Raw genomic sequence first — 18,591 nt, 5'->3', positions numbered from 1 at the left:
GAGAGAGAGAGAGAGAGAGAGAGAGAGACCTTTGAGTAAAGCAATAACATGTTCTTTAGAAGAGCAGATGGAAAGTTTCTGCGCATCTTTCCCTCCCTTCCCTCCGCCTATCTTAATGATATGTGTTCTCCAAATATACAACTCCTTTCATGAGAATTTCCACCCTGCTTGCTGCTCTCTGTTCGGTTCTGAGCATGTGGTTGCCAGGAAGGGTGTGTGTTTTTGCTTCTCTCCTCTGTGTGTCTTATCAATCAGAGTGTGTTAGTGTGCAAGCGGGTGTGTGTGTGCGTGGAAGTCTGTTTTGTTGTGTGTCCATTTGAGTCCATTTGAATTGCTCATGTGTGTTACTATTAGCGAGTATTTGTGTGTTTGTTACTTATTTGAACCACTGAGCTTGCTGGGCCTTCAAGTTCAGCTGTGTGTGTGTGTGTGTATTTGTATGTGTGTGTGTGTGTGTATTTGTATGTGTGTGTGTGTGTGTGTGTGTGTGTGTGTGTGTGTGTGACAGAGAGTAACAGAGCATCAGTAACATCCCCTCCCTTTCTGACCGTTCTTCTCTACCCCCGTCAGACAAGAATTGAGAGGGATAAATAGACGGAGAGGAGGAAAGAGAGGAACAGGGAAGAAGGAGGCAGGGGAGGAGACATGGAAATGGATATCTGGAGCCCTAGGGGTTTAACAAAGAGATAACAGCATAAATATTCTTCAAACCTCTCTTTACTCCCCCTATCCCATGTCTAACCCAGGAGAAAAGTATTTTAGGTAGAGCGGCAGAAGGAAATGTCAACCCTTAAAGTTACCAGTGCTACAATAGTAGTAATCGGATAACTTCATTATTTATTTGATAAATCACTTAAAATAAAGCTACATCATTTTAGATTATAATAAGGCTCTGCAGAATACATACTGTTGGAGTAATATTTGAATTGAATATCATCTTGTGTGGACCTTGGTCTCATTTCATCTTGGTCTGACTTAATGAACTAATATTACATTACAAAAAAATTGCAAAGTAATGACACATCTTACTTTAAAGGACTTACATTTTGGAAGTTACCCGACCTTTACATTATAGCAGCTGCACCGTTATGTTTCTGAATTTCCTGTTCTGCGTCTTCATTTATGTTTGAGAAACCTGAAGCTAGAATGGCTCACTATGTGGGAGCAGCTATTTCTATGGAGTAATGCCCAGGACCACTTTGACAAGACACATGGCTATTGTGTAAACTGAATTGTTCCTCTACTGGACAAACTGCCCAAACAATATCTTACTTTCATCTTAAGAACTCACTTCCTAAAGGTCATGGCTCACTAATTTTTTATTTCTGTGACTCGCAAACTCTCCCGCCTCTTCAGCAAAAACAGTTGTCTTTCCACTTGTTCTTCTTCTCTCTCTCTCTCTCTCTGGCTCTCTCTTCCCCTCACTTCCCCTCTTTTTTTTTCTTTTAATTTGGCTTTAGCTGAAACATAAGGTATCCACATTTTTAAAAAGAAATGACAAAAACATTGAAAAAAATGCTATGAATATGATAGTAAAATTCCACCTTTAAATGTTTTTGACTATGTGTAACATATTTATACAGAATTGAAAATGCTAGCCTACATTTTACCATTACATCTCCATTGTAATGTGTGTGATTCCATCTTTCCTAACCAGTTCACTGCAGCCACAGTCCTCTCAGTCCTGTTCCTTCTTTAGCCATTAACATTATGGTGTTATCGTTGCATATATTTCTATTTAAAGACACGCTTCTCGAGCCTCCGTGCATCCCATTAAAAAGGCTTGACACGCCACATTAGCTTTATAAAACAGCAACCATGAAAGAGGATAGAGGGAGGACTAAGAGAGAGGAAAATCATACGTTGTCACAGTCATATGACGTGCATCAAAAAGAGGCCATGACACTGCACAATCTGTGGAGAACAGACGTGGGTCAACGGTATTTCGAGTAAGCTTACTTTACCACCCGATTGTTGGGGTCTGTCACAAGGCACAAGGATGCCAGAAAATGCCATGAATCGTGGTAAACAACTTATTCATGTGTAACAGTTTACTTTAGTGTACTTCCAATCCAGTTTTATACGGTCCTGACACAGTAAAAACAGAAAACAAAAAAAAAAGACCTGAAACACCAGGCAGGTCACAGCAAACATCAACAACATTATGCATGGTTATGTAGGGACCTGCATGTGGCAGTTGAAGTAAAAGTGAAAAGCCTTGACTTGGCCAGGTCTGTCTGGCTCGGTGTTCCCAGGTCAAATCCCCGTAGAAACCGAGCTGCCCATCAGGAATGCCTAATGGCTAATCCGGGGGCCTTTTTGGCTAGAAGGGCATCAGAGTATCATACCAAACTGTCTTACACACACGCACACACGCACACGCACACACGCACAAAGTTTACTGGAAGTGTAGCCTTGCTGCTGCCAGACGTGTATGAGATTACCTTAAATATTTGGGGAGGCAAGTACATTGTTATGCAAACAACAAATGCCCAGAACCCTGAGCACAAGCAGACTTTAAAAGAAGCCTTTTAAACTGTAAGCCTGTTGTATCTCATACAACAAGCTTCCAATTTCCAAAATGTCTTGCTCATTCAGTGGAAGTTTCATCCTCTGTGTGTGCTCATGCTGCGCTATGAGAGCTATGCCATTTCAAATTCCTTTCTGTGTAGGTGGCATCGACTGACATCCCTTTGACTTCATTAGGGAGCAGGGACCCAGCAACAAAGCTGGCTCTGGGAGAAAGGGGGGATTAAAGAAAAAAAGAAAAGAGAGTGAGAGCGAACAAAACAACAACAGAAAAAAACAAAGCACCCCTAACCTAATTTCCTCTGATTTGGGCTGCTCCAATGCAAAATAACAAAACAGGGAAAAAACGGATCTTTTGAAAGACTCAAAATGAACCAACTACAGGATGAGAGTTTCAGAGTGCCTTCTGCAAAGTCTGCGCAAAATAAACGCCCCCCTTTCTTAGTAGTCTAAAGTGCAAAAAAAGCAAAAACAGACTCTATTATGGCATTGGACTATGGTAAACCAACTCAAACCTTGTACCATGAATAATTCATCACTGCTTTTTTGTTAGAAACCCTGATATATACACCAGAACTGGCAAAAAACCCCACTTTAAACAGTTTTTGTCATCAAATCTCTCAATCTCTTCAGAAGATAGAGAAAATGGAAAAAAAAACAGATGTGCTGCGCTTTTCATTCATTAATGAGCATTTTCCCTCGCAAAAAACAGCTTTTGTTGATTTAGGGAAATCTCACAGCGCACTTGCCTATGGGAATGAGATAAATCTAGTTAGCTGGTGAGGCAAAGTGTAAAAAGTGTGTCATTAAAGCTCTAGTACAAAGTGGATTAGACAATGTACAGCATTACCAGCTTCTTCACTGATAATTGATGATTAGCATCATTCATCGCTTTTCTTGCTTTTCTAAAACTCTAAGGGCACATACCCTAATGCAGGGCAGCAGCCACTGCTGTAGCTGTTACTGCTGTGCTGCAGGGTGTGAACAATGCTTTACAGTTGGGTGGGTCTAAATGTATACAGAAGCTTATACTGTAGCATGTATGCACATGTGTCTCAAGTCTTAACAAAATGCTGTAGAGTTGTGTTTAATAGAATGCAGAGGGTGAACTCTGTTGATAATGAAGGAAAGCATCTTATACTGTGTGTGCTGTATGTGTGGTGTCTGTACTCTCTGGTTGTTCTCACTAAGAGCGAGGGCGTGCTTCATTAGTCCTCCCCATTCCAGCTCAGGGGAGGCTAAATTTATTAAGGGGGCCGGATGTTGCACAACACCTGCTGCTGTGCTTCCCTCTGTGCAATAAAGGGAAGGGGGTGCAACATGCTAGCTAGTGCTAGTGGTAAGTGCTGCTCGTTGGACTGAGGCTGATGAGCTGGGGCTAATTCAGGGGGTGATTATGTAGTTTGCTGGACCACTAAACCTCTTTAAGTCCGTAATTACTGCCTATTTGAGCGAGGGGAGGCACTCCAAAGCAATCGGTACTTGCACCAAGCGGCGCAGTGAACGGCAGCCACAGCTGGAGGTGGGCTGCCTCAGGGCTGCCTGGGATGGAGGGGGTGTGTAAATGGGGAGTAGGAGGGATCCACAAAGCCTCATCCCTGTCAGGTACCACAGAAAGCTGAGAGAAAACAGTGGGAGGCCCCTGGAAGCATCAGCATGCTAGCTACAGTGCTTGGAGCTAGCATTCTAGCAGTGATCTCTGAGCTTAAAAACAAATGTTCTCTTGTTACACACAGCCACAATACACAGAGCTCGTTACACGGGGCAGAGAAACAAAGTGCTATTACTAAAGAGAGTTCAGAGCAACATAACAAAAACTATTAAACAAATGAGTAGACTTCCTAACCACACAAACTCCTCTGACTAAATTGAGCTGGGAGGTAAGCAAGGGGGAGGGGTATTTGATGTGTCATTGTGATGAGAAACTAAAGGGCTTTTTTTAGACTCAATGCCTGTGCCATACAAGAGGGAATCAGATTGTCAGATTGCACCTCAACCATAGGGGAAATCCATTTAATTTCACCTGACTTTCAAGGAAATTTGACTTAACGTAATGCCACTGAAATCTGATCTCTCAGAGGAAGCAATTTGGGGACCACAGAACATTCTAATAACCCTGGCAATATTATTATGTTATTATCATAATTACCCTTTTGCCCCCAAAGTTTTAATTAGAAACTCACCGTTGGCCCCTAGGGGGGTAAAATGAACCTGGGTTGGGGGAATGCTGAAACTAGGTGAGGGTACCTCACAATTGTTCCCTTATGCTCTTTGAAGCGGCAAGAAGGAAGGAGGACGCAGCCATTGAAAGATGAAGCTTTCTCTCTCTACCTCCTCTGTCTTTACCTGATCTCTGTCATTCAAAGTACAGCTACACACCTCCCTCTTTCCTCATTCCTGTGTCTTCCTATCTTTCTCACCCGTCTCCACCCCCTCCATCCCTCTGTTCTATATTTAGCATTTTGCTTAACTATCTCATGCTGCATCCTTTTCTCCCCTTTCTCCCACCTACACCTAACTCTTCTCTTTACTCTAGCTCTCATCTTTTCCTTCCATTTTAATATCCTCGCCACTCTTTCTTTACAGCCAAATGCATCCCTCCATCTATCTCTTCTGCTTTCTCTCTCCCTCCTTGACGTTAGCAGCAGAGGGCTTTCTCCATCAGTGCACCACTTTTACAAATCAATGACTTAATCTGTCGTAACAAACAAGTGAGCAGCACCCTCAGCCCTGTTCACTTCCCCCTGCCATCGCCAACACTACAACAGCACGTCTCAGAGAGAGCGGAAGGAGAGAAAGGAAGAAAGCTGACAAACATGCAATGTGAGCTTTGTTTAGAGTGTGTTGGAAGACAGATTAACTGAAAAAATGGTGGTTTTGGGGGTAGGATGATTACGAACATGTTTGAAAGAGGGGAAGAAGTAAAACAAAGAGAGGATAGTAAAAAGTCAGCACAATTAAAGTGTGTCGCGTGAGTTTTCCCACCACATCTCTTCTTCAAGCCCTCAGCTGTGTCCGACTCCTCTACCATGAGTTATTGCCTGTCTGCATTCACCACCTGGTTCACTAGCTATGGTTTCTCTCACTTCGCTGGACACACATTCTGACACACCACAGACAAACACACACACACACACACACACACAACACACACACACACACACACACGTCTACATAGATGCTTGTGTGTGTCATAGATGCACTTACATTGTCATGTACACAAACACACACCCGCTCCACAGGGGCACGTTGGGTCAGCTGGCCAAGTGTAAACACACTACCAGCCTATGGGCATACCATTCGTGCCGCCTGCCTCTCGTGCAACATGAGCATTACAGTGCTTTATGCAGAATCCTTCAGTCATAACATCACAAGACAAGTAGGTGTAAAATGATAAGTTATGGACAGATATCACAAGATATCTCATCTGTAAATCATGGCTCTTTCCCAATGCCTTTGAAACAGTGCAAGTGCACCAATATTGCTATGATATCATGGTTCAAGGCCATTAAAATGCAAGGCAGCTGTACATTATAGAAAAATTGAGTTAGAGGGAGTCATGGAAGAAAAGTGGAGCAAGACATAGACAGGTCAGAGAGGAAGAAGACATGCATAAAAGATAGGAAAAACCCTTATGGTTTTTAGAAAGAAGTGTTTTGTCTGAGAGGGAGACAGAGACAGAGTATAGGGGAAAGACAGAGGGTTCACGCATGGGAGAGAATACAAGTGGGAGGAACTGAATTGATAAATTAGTTCAGCCAAAGCGCAAACTGATTACCACGACGGCAAAGCCAAAGGATCCATCGAGCATACGCATGAAATGAGACACAAAGACATGCACACACACCCTCATACATAGCACTTACAAAAGACATGTGAAGCTGAGATATAAAAATAATAGCACAACTGCATGCAATCACACACAGATGCACACACACACCAAATGTATCTAGGGCAGGCTGCTGTAGTTGCTGTAAGTAAAAGATATTGAGCTGCTGACTCCAGCCAGAAAAGATCCCACAATCCTCTGGATCACCAAACACAGCCTAATGGATAATGGCTAACAGCTAGCGCTAATGTGATTTCACACTTAGCAGATTTAATATATCACTGGCTGAACAAAATCATGCTATATACAGAAGCTATGCTAAACTCTGTTTCTTGAAAGGGGGTGAACATGTTACTGTCAAAGTTATATTTAAGCAGTTTTAAACAAAAAAGGAAGTATCTTGGAGGTGATGTTTTTGCTTACAGTGAGAATGAGAGGCTAAAGTGTTAGCATTGCTAAGTGTTGGTTAGAATTATTCCAAGCTAACCACAGACTTATGACAATATTTTCCCTGACTCTTCCACACGTCAACTTGCCACTCACACTCCAACAAATACCGCAGTGATGGTGGGGAACTCCACACCCCACCCAGGCACTGACATCACTGCTATGGGGCCTATGCAAAAAAGTGTGTGTGTGTGTGTGTGTGTGTGTGTGTGTGTGTGTGTGTGTGTGTGTGTGTGTGTGTGTGTGTGTGTGTGTGTGTGTGTGCAAATCTGAGTGTATTTGTGTGTGTCTGAGGGCTGGGAGTGAGCCTCTTTTTGGATTTGCAAATCATCGTTAACTGATTAGTGGGTACCAAACCAAGAACGATTTCACACATCCAAGTTATTGGGTCTTTGTCCACTCTGAACACACGCGCACACACACGCGCACACACACACACACACACGCACACACACACACACAACACTTATCCCACACAGTTGATAATGAAAAATACAACTAGTGTGAAACACAGCTTCAGCATGAAGCCATCAATCACTCAGACGTACAACAATGAAACCACACACTGAACTGTTTCATAGTTTCCCAGCTATAAAATTATAAGAGGGATGGGGGAGGGACAAGCAAAAGAAGTATAAAGAAGAAGAAAATAGTAATGATTGAAGATAATTGTGAAATTAAAGAGTGCGATTAAACATTCTCTCACCGTGATTTTTAATCATTCAAATATGTTACATTATTAAATGTTTAAAAAAACAAGCATTAAAAAACATAATTTTAAAAAATTAACGCTGTTATTGATTTTAAAACAACCTTTGTAAAAGCAGACACTAAAAAGGAGCTCCTACAGTGTAAACATGAACTGAACATAAAGGTATCTGTCTGTCTGTCTGTCTGTCTGTCTGTCTGTCTGTCTGTCTGTCTGTCTGTATGTTGTCTGTGTAGTGCATGTTCTGGGGAGCCGTGTTAGATCTCTTGCGACTGGTGATCCCTCCAGTGCTACTGACGACCTTGAGGGTCTGTAAAGTTCTCACGTTCTCAAGAACCACCCCCCCCCCCCCCACACACACACACACACACACACACACACACGCACACATACACGTTTACTTTTGGTCTAGATCTATGGCAGACATTTTGGAAAAGTTCAAAGGTGGCATAAATTAAAAGTTAACTGTCCTTGAGGGCTTTTAAATAGAGGAGTAAAACGATACAAGAAACAGAGGTGAAAGTCGGAGAAAAGTGAAATAAAAGTTGACAGAAATGTAAAGGGACTTTGTAAAATGCCTGGGGTCATATATATATAATATATATATATATATATATATATCTAATATAATATATATATATATTAAACAACACAAACACACACACACAACACACAAACACACACACAGATATTCTTCTTCAGTATAAAATGTTTATATCACCTACAAGCAAGGGACAATCTTCTTCTGTCGTAATAGTACATTTTATTTAAACTTTTCTGTAAATGGACACGTGTTGGACGTGATTTCAAATTAAGAAAATAAATCAGAAAAGCATAAGGTTTGTTTTTCTGAACAATGGTTAAGTAAAATCAGTCAATAGTCAATATTATCCATATATTTCTGCAAACTAATACCTATCCTTCTAAATTACCAACATCTGCCATGTGTCAGTCTTTATACCCATCTACTGTATCTCTCTATCCATCATTCATCTACTCATCCATCCATCTTCCATCCATCAATCATGAAACAGATGGCCTTTCAGGAGTCTTGTTCAAGATGATGGCTTCCCTCTGCCCGGCCATACCATAACCCCTCTCCACCAAAACCCAAAACCACACTAAAAACACACACACACACACACACACACACACACACACACACACACACACACACAAAAGTCCTGTCTCCTGCACCTCGACTACATGGACCATCCTATTATCTACTATGCACTCCCATGAACGACTATCGACACTCCTGGAAAGAAATGTTATACCAACTTTTAATACAGAGTAAACATGAATACTCAGGAAATGGTTGGTGGAAAGTGTGTGAGTAGAAGTCTGTGTGTCTGTGAGGGTCAGTCCACAAAGAGAAGCCCCCAAAGAGAGCTGTCTGCCTTTGGTCCCTGGGGCCTGTCAGGAGGGATAATTGATGATGTTTTCATTACAAGGTGTGGGGTAATGTGGGGGTTGGGGCACAGTATGAGTGTGTGCATGTGTGTCCATGCATGTGTGTTGTTCAGGGTAAGCAGGTTGACTCAGCTGCCTCCTCTTTGACACCAACTTCTCCTGTGATTGGTAAGTACAAGTCTTTGCTTCCAAATGTCCTCGTACAAACAAACACACACACACACACACACACACACACACACATTTTCACAAAAAGTAGCCATCAAAGATAAATACACATACAAACACACAGCCCAAAGCTATTTCTATCATATTCTGAAATTGAATAACAATAAGCTGACAATAAGAACTTGTTGTCTTGTTTTCTTCCGCCGCCCTGTCTCATCACAGTGTCATGCCAGGCCTTTGGCAGATCTGTCCGTCTGTCTGCCGTCTCTTAGGACCTCTTTGAAATCCTAAAGTAGTGGCGCCTAAGATTCTGACTGCCACTTAGATTTAATTAAGACCTAATAGGAGACACCAGGCCACATAGGCCACTATATTACTTTACAGTATCAAGATGGAATTTGAGCCTTTGTTGCCATTGATGAATAAATGAATAAAAACACAGTCAGCTGATTTTCTCCTTTTAAGCTTGCTTCTGGGTGTTTTTTTTTAGAGCTATTAATGAGGAAATTGAAATTATTCTTCATGAGAAACTTAATTTATGCTGTGGGTAACTAAGACAAACAAGTGTAACAACAATCGCAGGAAGACCATAGTCATAAATATGTTTGTCCTCTTCCCCATTCCCTTTCTTTTTTAAAAAGTAAACTTCAGACTAGGGACAATTTTGCATGTACAAATTTTTGGTTGGACCAGTAGGATAACACCCTTCCAGACCTGGGTTACCGTGGCGGGTCAGGGTTGCCGCGGGTGACCAGAGTGATGACATGTCCAGGCTCCAGCAATAAACAGACGAAGACTAATGGCATCTGAAGAAATGGCGAACTCTGACCTCAAAGGTTTTTCTCTCCCTTCTGTTGTTTAGATGAGGCTTTAGATATCTTGTTTGTGTTTTCTTGGTGAGAAGATCAGGAAGTGATAGGCTGTGAGTTTACACATTGCAGTAACAATATGCTGAATTTTCATATTGATTATATATATTCTTATCAAAAACATTTAAGATATAAGGAAAAACATATTGCCGCCTTTGATGATTAGTGCACCCACCCGTCCATCCATACATCTATCACTTCCTCTCAGCCCCTCCCAACCCTGCACCCCCAGTCTGGATTCCTCCAACACCCAGGGCCCACGATAGCGAGGCTCCTGCCCTCCTCTGCCAGCGCAGAAATGAATTATATTGCCTTTCACACCTGTTTCTGCTCAGAAGCCTGCTGCACACTGCTGTGTTGTGGGGAAAAAAAAGAAATTCCAAGGAGGGTAACGGCGCTTGCCCAGCTCGGCTACATCTGTGTACACGAGTGGTTAAATTAGCCTCTAATTGTATTAACGGGGGATTATGCCTTCCAGTTGGATTTTTTATACTCTTTCTGTGCATTTACACATTTTAAGAGGAGAAAGGAAGAGGAGGGAAAAAAACAACTCATTGAGGGTTTGCAGGTTTGGCTTCTTTTATGAGCTGCTATCGCGGCTGCCCCTCGTTACATTGAGTATGTGTACAAATAGAAGGGGAGGAGAGCCACAATGAGAGAGTGTTAGTGATAATGTGTATGAGAGTGTGAGTCCCAGTCTGCCAGGCTAATATACCAATGCTAACACTCTGAATGCCAACACCCCCCTGCCCTACACACACACACACACACACACACACACACACACACACACACACACACACACACACACACACACACACACACACACACACACACACACACACACACACACACACACACACACACCTACTTCAGATTAGCAAGGCAACAATCTAAACGAGTGTGTGTAGTGGAGAGGCGGGGGTGAATTCCATCTAATTACTCTATCACATAATTTCACAAATTGCCTTTTCATAGGGGAGTGGAGAGCAGAGCACAGGGCGCATTGGGAATTTGAGGCCTGAGCTTTCATTTACTACTCATTTCTTGTTAAATTAAACAAGAAAAGACCATTTGTAAGGAGAATGGGGTGGGTGAGTGGGGGTAGGTGGATTCCAAATGCACAATAGGAGGGATGGAGGAAACAGAGATTGGGTACGAGCTATTTCTTTATCTCACAGCTTGTCTTTTTAGTTGTAACACAAAGCAACCAGATAGCTCAGCCAGTTATGCAATCAGTTTGGAATTGATTCGACAACTTAAATCATTTTGTTAAACAGATATTTTTAATAAGTTATTTCCTGAAAAAAAATCTGTTTAAACACATCCTTATTGATGTTAAGCAGATATAAAGGTGATTTTGTCAAATGGACTAAAGCATTTTTGCAGCTTTATCTTATCAAATGTCCCATTTGGTTAGTCAGCAAAACCAAATGACTGCTAGTAGTCACAACAAAGATGTCATTAAGAATATCAATGGAAAACAAAGATCAAAATGAGTTGAGGACACAAGTGGAAACCTCTCTGATGCCCTTTGTTTTGGTTTTCTACCAAGTTTAGTGCTGCATGGCAATCTGGCAGCGAGCTGCGTGGTCCGGCCATCGGTGACAGGCGGTTAACGCTAATGTTTTGTAGTCGCTCCAAGTCAGAGCCGCCAAATTCTTCCGATGAACTTGATGAACGATGTCCCACAAGCACTGTCGACAACATATGAGCTCATAGGGCGTGTTGGAGAGAACTCAGCAAGCTGCGACTGTCGTCATCATAACAAATTCAATACTACTGCTCTAGCTGTCACTCTACTAATCACACAACAGATAGAAGCATATTTCTACTTCTTTTTCTGTTAATATTTGATTTATTTGTCACCCTTCACAGGGGATAATAATTTATTATACCAAAAGCACTCTGGCTTTAAACCTGGGAACTGATAATACCAGCAATTGAGGGAACCTTTTCTATTGTAGGTGTCCATGTTAACAACAAACTGCTTTAAAAAGGGGAAGCCCTTTTTCCTACTAACAATGCATTGAAAACAAGCATCCATGATGGATAAGTGAGATGCTGAAATGTCTTCAAAACAACAGTAAAAAAATATAGGAATTCCACCTACCACCTACCCTGCTGGTGCACTCGTAGCCTCAGTTTGCCACCCACCTTCCCCTTCCTCATCCCTACAATGGGAACTCCCCTGAGGGTCTAAGTGTGAGGCGGATAACAGAAAATACATAAAGGTGGGTATCCAAACTTCTACCCTATTCTGTTCCATTGTCCCTTCACAGTCAAATCTTACATATCGTTTGTGTAGGGCCACAGGCCTCTGCCATGAATTTGTGTGTGTATGTGTGCAAGCATGCGTCTGTGTGTGCCTAATTGGCATTGTGTCTATCTCTAAGAGACCAGACTCACATCCTCCATCCCTCTGTGAAACAAAGGCAGGCCAGCTGATGATGCTGTGGATGAGCCCAGATCAGCTGTCCATGTTTATGTTTATACCAGCAAAGAGAGAGAGACACACTGCCAATGTAAGAGATACTGTAAATATGTTTGCATTAGAGGTGCTATGTGTAGCATTTATTTGTTTAACACAGACATATGGTGATTAAATTAATTGTTATACTGAAGACAAACTATTGTAAACAAATGAGACCACTGCCAGTATTTATCTGACACCAGTAGTATTGTTAATGCCAGTGTTACTCAAAATTGAGACCACATGTTCTTTGCTGAATGAAAGACGTATTGGAAGTGATTTTCCAATCAACCTTTCAGTTTACTTTTCAGTTCTTGCACTGTGAGAACATCAGCTTCTTCCTGTTTAGTGCCATACTGTAATATAGCCTATGTGCCATTGTGTGCCTGTATGTGTGCATGTTTTAGTTTATCTTTCTCTTCTTTCCTGGGAGAAGGATAAGGCTGATGGATCCTTCTTATCCACCTCTTCACCTCCTTGCCGTCTCCTCCTCTTCTCTTCTCCCTCGCTCCCTTGACACACACTTATATCCTTCCCACTGTTTGAGATCTAACAGTGCAGAAGCCTCCCATAAGCCCAACTCATGGTGTAATATGACACAGTAGGTGTGTATGTGTGTGTGTGTGTTTGTGTGTGTGTGTGTGTGTGTGTGTGTATGTTTGTGCGTTTCACTAGGCTAGTGTGTTTTGAACTGTATTTGCACAGACAGGATGTGTGTGTGTTTCGAACACCTTTACCCTGTAGCCCCGAAGGTTTCGGGGGGTGTATGTTGAGGTCAGGGAGTTGGAGGAGAGGTTAGTGTCAATGTGCGATGAAGTGTGTTTGTGTGTGTGTGTGTGTGTGTGTGTGTGTGTGTGTGTGTGTGTGTGTGTGTGTGTGTGTGTGTGTGTGTGTGTGCAGGGTGATGGAAAGCTGGTGGTTTGTAAAGGAGGTGGTGAGGGTTAGATGGAAAGAGGAGAACACAAAGAGAAACAAAAAGTCTAAGAAGCCTTGTGAGATGTGTGTGTATATATTCTATGTGCAGATATTCACTTTACATCTCTGCCAAATGCCACGCTACAGTACACGCAAAATGAAAAAGTGCCGCCAATTTGCCATTAACGCTATTGGAAAACTCCGATGCATACCATCAACATCAACGTTGGAGAGGAAAAAAAAGAAAAGTGGAGCCCATGCAATATCCATAATCCAACAATAAAATTACTTCCCCAGCATCCTCCCTGCTGGCTTATGCAAACCACCACCCACTCAGTCAAACTGTATCGCGTTCTCCACAAACCCCTGACAAACGCAGAAAGTGAGTGACGCAAGGCTGGCTGAGGTTAGTTTTGAAACATATTTCCTAAACAATAGCTTTGAATTGTAATCAGGAATTGAATACAGTGCAACAATAAACACATTATTCTCAGTTTCTTCTTTAAAAACTGCTTTGCACATGAACTCATTTTACGATGCATTTTTTTATATAAATAACTTAAAATCTTGTTAATTTGAATTTTATTACACCATGCAAGAAAAACCTGTGTACATCTTTTTAAAGATTTAATTGTTTTTTAATCCTTTTTGAAATGTAATTAGTTTTATGTTTTTGACATACAACTAACCTAATATTTAGCATGTATGTTTTTTTTTTTGCTGTCATTTGATATATTATTTTAATCACTGAGATGTGATTCAGAGGTCTTGAGCTGTTGTAGTTTGAGTGTCAGGTAAGTTTAAGTCTCTGGAATATGTTCTGTGTCTAACACTGCTAACTGTGGCTGGTGAATTCATCATGAACGTTTGAAATGATAGAAATGTGTTGTTAAAAAAGACAGCCTTCTATTTATTCTTGGCTCTATTTTCACTGTCACATTTGTGTATTTCAGTATCAAAATACATTTTTTCCCACGCTATTTCCCCCCTAACAATATGCGATGCTGTCAGCGGGTAACGCAATGCTAACGGCATTGGTATCCTTGTTACAACTGAATGAAAATAAAGCCAAACCACAGCCCTTTGCAGCAACCCAGGAATCTGTTAAATAATGACAGATTTGTTCTTAATAAGGTTCATCTATGTATATGCAGTTATGGCCGGGGGCGTCTCTCCTTAGCTTCAACCTTATTCAGTTTCAGCACATGAGGAGCGAGAGCGCAGGCTGCAGAGATGGCCGGCAGATTACACAGGCCTGTGTCTTTGAAGTGTTCACCGTACAAACCAGGACATATTGTGGAGAAGGGGGGGGGGGGGGGGGGGGGACGGACTCTGGTGGTGTGTATATGAGTCTCAATGAGTCAGTGTGTGTCAATGGGTTTGTGTTTATGTGTGTTTCTTTGTGTACAAGTGTATTTGTGTCAAAAAAGACAGGAGCAGAGCTAGAAAGGTAGAAGGTGTGTGTGTGTGTGTGTGTGTGTGTGTGTGTGTGAGAGAGAGAGAGAAAGAGAGAGAGTGTGTGTATAAGAGTTAGAAAGCCTGTGGCTGTGAAGTGAAGTTGAAGTGTACCCACATGATATGAAACTGAGAGCAAATGGTGTTTCATTCAACTCACTGTTAGGTGCTGAAAGAGCCATGCTCTCATAATGTTGGTGGCCACCTTAGGGAAGATCCCTCTCTTCTTGTTGCGTTTCTTCTCTTTATCCGGGTCATCATCATCCCCTGTGCTCGGTGAAGCCACGCTGTTGTCCAGGCCATCACCTGTCACATGACAAGAAACAGGAAGAGACAGCAGAGATCAGACACACAGTTTGTTTATTTCCTGCATTTGCTGCGCCTCTGCGTTCAAAGGGAATAAATACGATTTCGAAGGAATTCTGGAGGGCTTTGTATGCACAGACGGAGGGGTATAGAGACACAACAATGGCAAGTAGAGAATGGCTGGAAAACAGCACCTCATAAATGCATTCATTTTTAATACATTTATAAATAACCCTGCCTTTCATTTTTCTCCCCCCGCCACTTGAAAACACAGCCAGCGCTCGCATCTTTCTGCGAAAAAGAGAGGGAGAAGGGGAGCACAAAGGACTTGTAAGGTCGCATTTCCCCACTCTCCCATCCAAGCCTGCACAGAATTGAAAATGACAGAGAGATTTAGTCTTTATTATCCTGAGGGGAAAATAGTTATTGAAGCGTCGCCCCAGCGCATTCTGCCATTTTACCTGAGGTGGAAAGAGTAACACGGCACAACAAAAGGGGAGGTTGCGAGGAGGGGGAAGGCAGAAAATAAAAGGTAAATAGGTGGAAAAAGGGAAGTCAGAGGCACAAACAGCGCTAACAAAGCTAGCTGCTTTTCATAACAATGGCGTCATGGCTGCTTACAGCAACCTGTAGGGCTTCGATAAGGCTCTATGAAGGCCAGTTAACCTCACCTAAGGGGAACACTAGACAGCTTAGAGTATTTGAGCACTGAGAGGTAAAGTGAAAGGAAGGCGCTCCATGGGCCTTTTCTTTGCATTCAGACTCAACAACAAGAACTCATACACACACATGCAGACGCATATTCAAACTACCCAATTATTGTACGCATTCTATACTATACTGCTCCAGTGGAGAGAAAAAGGCTCTTTCCATCTGTGGCTGTGAAAAGCCTAATTGTTATTATCATTATTCCAAAATGCATCCACCCTCAATAAAGACGATAATCATAAAAGAAACATGAGGCGAGGTAAACAAGTGGCACCCTCACTGCTAGAAATTTCAGCAGCTAATAACTGACTTTTGTCCCATGCCACCTTTTTTCACTGGAAGTGAGGGGAAGGAAAGAAGAAGAAGAAAAATGTTCAAGCTGTGCACAGATCTGGATCCAGTTATTTATTGATTACACACAAAGCACTTCTAAAGCTTCTAGGTCTATTCACTGTGACGGGAGTAGATAACTGCATTTGAGCGGGCCCATGCACCCCTAACTTGCAGAGGGCGACACCCAGCACCTAGCTAAAGCCTAAGCCCCCGATTCATCGATAATTAATGGGGATGTTGGCACTAATCCGGTTGGAGATGACTTTTTTCCAGCCTGCCGCATCAATGGAATAATCAGGGTCTAAAACCCAGGCCTTTGCTCCCCATTACCTCGGGCAAAAGAATTCCTGAAAGCATGCCTGGAGGGCACCTGAATTATATACACCATTAGGAGAGAGAGGCTCTCAACGATCCATACGAAACAACACTCTTGGCTAGCTCTCACTCTCTCGCCGACTGTTCTGGCAGAAGGAGATACATATGCAGACATATTAAAGGCTTTTTAATGAACCTCTTGTGGAAGCGGAGGTGACGCTATGGAGGGTGGGGGAGGGATATAACAAGAGCTTGATTTTCATAGATACTGATGCAAACGCCACACACTTCATCAATAATGCACACATGCAGATAAAGGTGGTGGCAGGATCGGGCTACTATAACACCAACAAAAGGTCAAAAGTTGAATACAGGCAATGTGAGCAAGTCAGTTACCTCTGCCAGTTTACTGTAAGTTACAGGATAGTCTGTTTATTATGTATCTGATTAATCTATCTATTCCACAATTTCCTAGAGCCTAAAGGTACTTCCACAAACAGACTAACATTGAAAGATGTTTAGTTTACAAGGATATAAAACAGAGAAAAACAGAAAATCATTACACCCAAGAACAGAAACTAGTGAATCTTTGACATGTTTTCTTCATAAACAACTTAAACAATTAATCAATAATTGTTGTCAATTGACTAATCCATTAATTGACTAACTCAAGACAATGAACTCTTTACAGCAAGCTCCTAGACCTCTCTCTGTCTAAAAACACACTCACATTGCAAGCTTCAGTTACATCATTAGCCTAGGACAAATGCAGCCTGAGCTTAACAAGCAAGTTTTTTCTGCCTACTGTTTCAGGGCTAAAATACACCCACCCCTCTGTCTGTCTCTCGCTTTCTCTTTTCCTCCCTGCATCTCTCTGCCTGGTGGAAAAGAGGGGTTAGCCGAGTAGAGGCCCTGTAATCTAAGACCAGATTTTCATTGGAAGCAAATGCTTTCAATCCGTTGTAAAGACCGGCTCATGTTCAGCAAAGCCTACAATAACAAACCTAGGGGCTTGTCCCATGTGAGTTGGGAAAACAGAAGCAAACGGCTGGAGAGCCAGCTCAGAGCATGAGTGAGACTATGAGTGAGTGACTCTATGAGTAAGTGATTTTGTGAATGAGTGAGTGAGTAAGTATCTATGCAAGCCAGCAAGTAGGAGAGAGCAGACAGGCTCAGGAAGAGGTGAGAAATTGTGAGAAGCATGGGGAGAGGGGAAACAAGGTGAGACAGAAAAGACAAAGGGCACAGAGAAAGCACATTATACGTCATAAAAGTGTGGATGCTCAGAGAAAACTGTCATGAGAATGTGCATGGTCCTTTATGTCACCACTGCCCCATATCTGCAGTATATCAGCCATATTTCACAGTAACATATATATCTATTGGTGTATGGGGATGTTATGCAAGCATCAGCTACAATATTTAGGACTCTGAAACATGACCCCAACAGAATATAAAATAACCCTAAAAATCTCTAGCTAATCAATAATTAACCACATACCAAAATGATGCATAATGTGAGAGAAGTAGGTTACATTACATCTCTACTCATATCAGATCTATCTCATGTCATTGATCCACGTGAAAAGAACATAAAACCAGTATTTTTGGTCATACAACACAGACAAGGTTGCCTCAGAACATGTATGCAAAATGAATGTCATGGGAAAAAAATTTAAATAGACCCCCATTTTACAGATTTCCGGCAAAGTTTGACTTTTTTAGTCACGCATGACCCACACCTTAAGCCAGAGAGGGAAACCTTAACAAATCCCCAGTATTCATCTCTTCCCAATATTTCTAAGTAGGTATGACGTACAGACACTTCCTTTATCTAGGAGTGGAAAATAAAGGAGGAGGGCTGAAGAGAGGCTGACAATTTTATTGGCATTTCCATGTTCACTGCAATTTGATACCAATCACCTCTGCAAGGTCTGGGGCTAATTTCTGCTTTGCTTTAACTCCAGCAAGCCAGGGAAGAGCAGGAGGTGGGAGGAGAGAAAAGAAAAAGACTGTGGCAGTGAGGAAGGGTGAAGGAGGAAAGGTGTTGAAGCTGTGTCTGGCAGCCATGTTGGGGAAATGTCAATGGTGTTACCTCAGCTCGAGAGAGAGAGAGAGAGAG

At 42.1% G+C, this 18,591-nt stretch overlaps 1 protein-coding gene across 1 annotated transcript in view; it reads right to left on the bottom strand.

Annotated features, from left to right (window-relative positions):
• meis1b (Meis homeobox 1 b) overlaps positions 1-18,591 on the bottom strand; it is a 77,091-nt gene that overhangs the window by 25,192 nt on the left and 33,308 nt on the right. Inside the window, exon 8 of the mRNA XM_032540930.1 lies at positions 14,968-15,113. Coding sequence (XP_032396821.1) covers positions 14,968-15,113 — 146 coding nt within the window. The remainder of the gene's footprint in view (positions 1-14,967; positions 15,114-18,591) is intronic.

Source organism: Etheostoma spectabile, chromosome 17 (genome assembly GCF_008692095.1).
Source record: "Etheostoma spectabile isolate EspeVRDwgs_2016 chromosome 17, UIUC_Espe_1.0, whole genome shotgun sequence".
NCBI classification, from domain to species: domain Eukaryota; kingdom Metazoa; phylum Chordata; class Actinopteri; order Perciformes; family Percidae; genus Etheostoma; species Etheostoma spectabile.
The sequence above is the reverse complement of the archived record's forward strand: the minus strand, read 5'-3'. Positions and strand labels throughout refer to the sequence as shown.